Source organism: Mus pahari, chromosome 16 (assembly GCF_900095145.1).
Source record: "Mus pahari chromosome 16, PAHARI_EIJ_v1.1, whole genome shotgun sequence".
NCBI lineage: Eukaryota > Metazoa > Chordata > Mammalia > Rodentia > Muridae > Mus > Mus pahari.
Window position 1 is genome coordinate 60,913,501 of NC_034605.1, and position 4,306 is coordinate 60,917,806.

Genomic DNA, 4,306 nt, shown 5'->3' on the forward strand with positions numbered 1-4,306 from the left:
AAAAAAAAAAAAAAAAGAATTACCAATAACACACCTGGGATAAACATCATTGACTACGATACTGCCAGTGTGAAAAATTCAATGAGATTAAAAACCTAAACAGGCTGGGACGCCTTTATTTCCAGCATGGTTAGGCAGAGGCAGGCAGATCTCCTGTGAGTTCAAGGCCACCCTAGGCTACAGAGTGAGTTCCAAGATGGCTTGACAGACAAACCCTGTCTCAAAATATCAAAACCACTCCAACCCAACCCAACCCAACCCAACCCTAACCCTCACAACCAATTCAACTAAGAGACATACAGGACTGCTTTCAGCATCTCCTTAGGATCAGGCTGTCCTTGAACTCACAGAAAATTCTGCCTCCTAAGTGCTGGGATTAACGGTGTGTGTCACCATGTTAGCCTGGGTTAAATACTTTTTATATTCTTTATGCTACCAGTGTCTTTAAAGCCTTTTTGTCTAAGATTTCACATTGATGATTTACATATGATTTACATATATGTGTTAATATGTAAAGACACATCTGACACATTTATTAATGGGAAACAGTGATGATTGCATTCAGTTGTTTTATGCAGGAAGACAAGAGCTGAAATATCTTCTTAAGCCTAGCAGAATCTAAACTATCAAAATAATAGTGAGTGCAGAGAGCACCGATGGGTGAAAGGTCACCCACTCTCAAGGCTCCACTCCATATCACTTGTCAGTTAAAAGGGTGGACATCTCCAGTGGGATAACTAGCACCCAAATGCTGTGTGTCACCTGTGCCTTCCTGTTATATGATTAGTGACACACATTGTTCACTTAGCTCTAATGCATTTCCTGAATTACTTTGGTTATTGTTGTATATATCAATATCTAGAATTACTTTTGTATTTTTGAAAATGTACATTATCTGGCCAATAACAAAGGCAACGACAAGGAGCTAGAGAGATGGCTCAGTGGTTAGCAAGACTTGTTGATCCTCAGGAGGCCCTGAGTTCAGTTCCAGGCTGTGAAGTTCACAAGTGTTTCCAACCCCAGCTTCAGGGGATCCAGCATCCTCTCTGCCTCCACAGGCACAGCCCCTGCCCCCAACACACACATACACACACACACACACACACACACACACACCTAATTTTTTCTTTTCCTCCCTTTTTTACAAAAATCATCAATATTATCTAGTGAATAATTTATGGCCTAAAAATAAAATAGCACGTTCATTCTTTTACTGTATCTACTCTAAATGTATAAAGAAAACATCAAAATGATAAAACCATACCTGGTATTTGGCTAATTCTGCCTGTAATACTTTCACTTTAGATCTTTCTTGTTCCAGTGCGGCATGTAGTGAAGAAACCTACAACCAAATAATCAGTAAGAACAGACTGTCTGCCTTTTTTGGAAAGTACATAATTCTGAACATCTCTACTGTGAAAAAACCCGATAACTGCCAGTATTAGATGCTCTTCCCATGATTCCCACAAGACACTGCAGGTGTGCACTAGACCAGGAAGACACACTAGCTCGCCTGCTCTTTACCTTCATGTCCACTAGCTCACAGCCTTACCTTTTCACACTCCTTAGGACACACCTACCATGTTTAATAAAACAAGCACAAGCTTTGCTAGCACATAATAATAATAATGAATCCTTTCTCGCCTGCTGTAAGCAGTATTCCTGTTTAGTTGGACATAACAATCCAGACCTCAGAAGAGCTTAAGGAAGCAGCCGGCAGATCCCACAGCCCTCACCTGGACCGTCAGCTCGTTCTTGATGCTCTGAGACTCATCGACTTGCAGCAGTATCTCGGCCTTATCTTTCACTGAGGGGAAGGAAAAGAGCAGCATCACTGCCTCAGCAGCACAGGGCTGAGCGGACACAGGACAGCTCAGAGCACCAGGACACAGGACAGCTCAGAGCATCAGGACACAGGGCAGCTCAGAGCACCAGGACACAGGACAGCTCAGAGCACCAGGACACAGGACAGCTCAGAGCATCAGGACACAGGACAGCTCAGAGCACCAGGACAACGGCTTCTTCCTCTCTGCCTAATGCTTGTTCTCCTCTATCTCTCACCATCAAATTCTGGTCAGTACTATAGTTAAAGTTTTTTAAAAAGTAATTTAAAATTTTCTGTGGTGTTGAAATATTAATTGCATAGATATGATTAATATTTCAATTTACCATAACTAGGGGCAGATATATAAGAAAAATTTAAAAATTACATAGAAAAATATTAAATATCTTGAGTATCTATTTATTAGGTCACGTTACTACTTATTTACTGTGTGTGTGCATGTCACATGCCACAGTCCACAAGTGTCAGGATAACTTGTGGAAGTCAGTATCATGTAAGTTCCAGGGATCAAACTCAAGTTTACTGTGTTTGACAGAACACCTCAGCTTCATCTGCTCAGCTGTCACTCTATTCTGTAGCCCAGGTTGGCCCCTGGACACCTGATCTTCTTTTCTCAGTCTCCAAAGTGCTAGGATTGGAGAAACAAACCATTACACTTGGCTTCTTGGCTAATCTTAAAATCAAGATTTTTTTCCATTTTATTTATTTATTTATTTATTTATTTATTTTTGGTTTTTCAAGACAGGGATTCTCTGTGCAGTCTTGGCTGTCCTGGAACTCACTCTGTAGACCAGGCTGGCCTTGAACTCAGAAATCCGCCTGCCTCTGCCTCCCAAGTGCTGGGATTAAAGGCGTGCGCAATCACACCCGGCTTTCCTTTTATTTTTTTAGACAGTGGTCTCATTATGCAGACTTGGCTGGCCAAAACCTAAGAGAACCACCCACCTCTGCCTCCAGAGTGCTGGATTAAAGTTGTGTGTCTCCATGGCCCAGCTGGGCAGTAGTGTCTAAGTACTTGAACCCTAACCTTCTACATGAAGAGTGGCAAATGTGCTTTTAGAGGCCTTATAGAGATAATATTACAACAAACTATCCAACTCATATCACACTGGGGAGCTTTTTATTATGTTGTGTTGATAAAACATGGAACTTGATGATTTGTCTTAGGATATTAATATTAGCTTTAATTCTAAGAAGACGCACAAAGGCTGAGCATGGCAGTGCATACCTCTAACCATGCCCTGGAGAGGCAGAGGAGCCCACCACCTGTCTGGTCTACACCACACATTTCAGGCCAGCCAGAGCTACATAGTGAGACCCCATCTCAAAGAAATAAAGCGAGGGAGCTGGAGAGGTGGCTCGGCAGATAAGAACACTGGCTGCCCTTACTAAGAACCTGGGTTCAATTTCCAGCCATACAGTGGCTGACAACTGTTGTAATTCCAGTTCAAGGAGATCTGTCCTTCACTTCTGGTGTCTTTGGCAGCAGGCATATTCACAGTACACATTCATTCATATATATATATATATATATATGCATTTTTATATATGTATATAGACTTATATATTGTACATGTATACACATATTCATATGTATTATATATGCACACACACATATACACGTGCATTACACACACACACACAAGCACACATTTTATATATGTGTCACAAGTGTCACTTACTCTCTCCCTCCTGAAGCATTTTCAGTAATTGTCCATTTCTTGCTTTTACTTCTTTATATTTTGCCTAATAGTCAAAGGAAAGAGATTTTAATTTTTAAAGTAAATGATAAATCACAGTCTATCTTAAATTTATTGGGATGTGTATTCTATGCTTGCTTAAAAACATAAATAATTTATGAAATAATCAGAGTGTAGGCTGTAAACAGACAACTTAATTAAGCCTCTGAGCAAAATGACTTAGACCGTAGAGCCTGAGGATGCCTTTGATCCCTGGAACACAAAGGTACAAGGACAAATTTAAATGTAAAAGATTTCAGAGTAGAAAGGCTAAAAGTGAAGTCAGGAAAATATTAAAATTTCCTGAAGGATCCTTTTTTCTTTCTTCCCTAAATAAAAACTTTAAATAATTCCAACTAATTTCAATAAAAGGAAAAGGAAAATGGTCCCAGCTTTTGGCCTTGCTGGTCTGCAGTCTGATCAGGACCCGGTGTTGCTCTCAGCCGCCACAGTCAAGTCTTTTTTTTTTTTTTTTTTAATTTCTTTTATTTTATTTATTTATTTTTTTCAAGACTGGGTTTCTCTGTGTAGCCCTGGCTGTCTTGGAACTCACTCTGTAGACCAGGCTGGCCTTGAACTCAGAAATCTGCCTGCCTCTGCCTCCCAAGTGCTGGGATTAAAAGCATGTGCCACCACTGCCCAGCTAACAGTTGTATCTTGTTTCATCAACTTCAGACAGTCTGTGCTCAGGCCTCCAACCTTGTACTGGGCATTGTTAAAAAGG

The 4,306-nt window shown here is 40.6% G+C and overlaps 1 protein-coding gene across 4 annotated transcripts in view; it reads right to left on the reverse strand.

The window, feature by feature from the left end:
- Gkap1 (G kinase anchoring protein 1) overlaps window positions 1-4,306 on the reverse strand; it is a 46,754-nt gene that overhangs the window by 2,111 nt on the left and 40,337 nt on the right. For all 4 annotated transcript variants that reach the window (XM_029547620.1, XM_021215734.1, XM_029547621.1 and 1 more), the window contains 3 exons: window positions 3,526-3,589; window positions 1,737-1,807; window positions 1,265-1,342 (listed from right to left, as the gene is read on the reverse strand). In XM_029547620.1, the coding sequence (XP_029403480.1) occupies window positions 1,265-1,342; window positions 1,737-1,807; window positions 3,526-3,589 (213 nt within the window). The remainder of the gene's footprint in view (window positions 1-1,264; window positions 1,343-1,736; window positions 1,808-3,525; window positions 3,590-4,306) is intronic.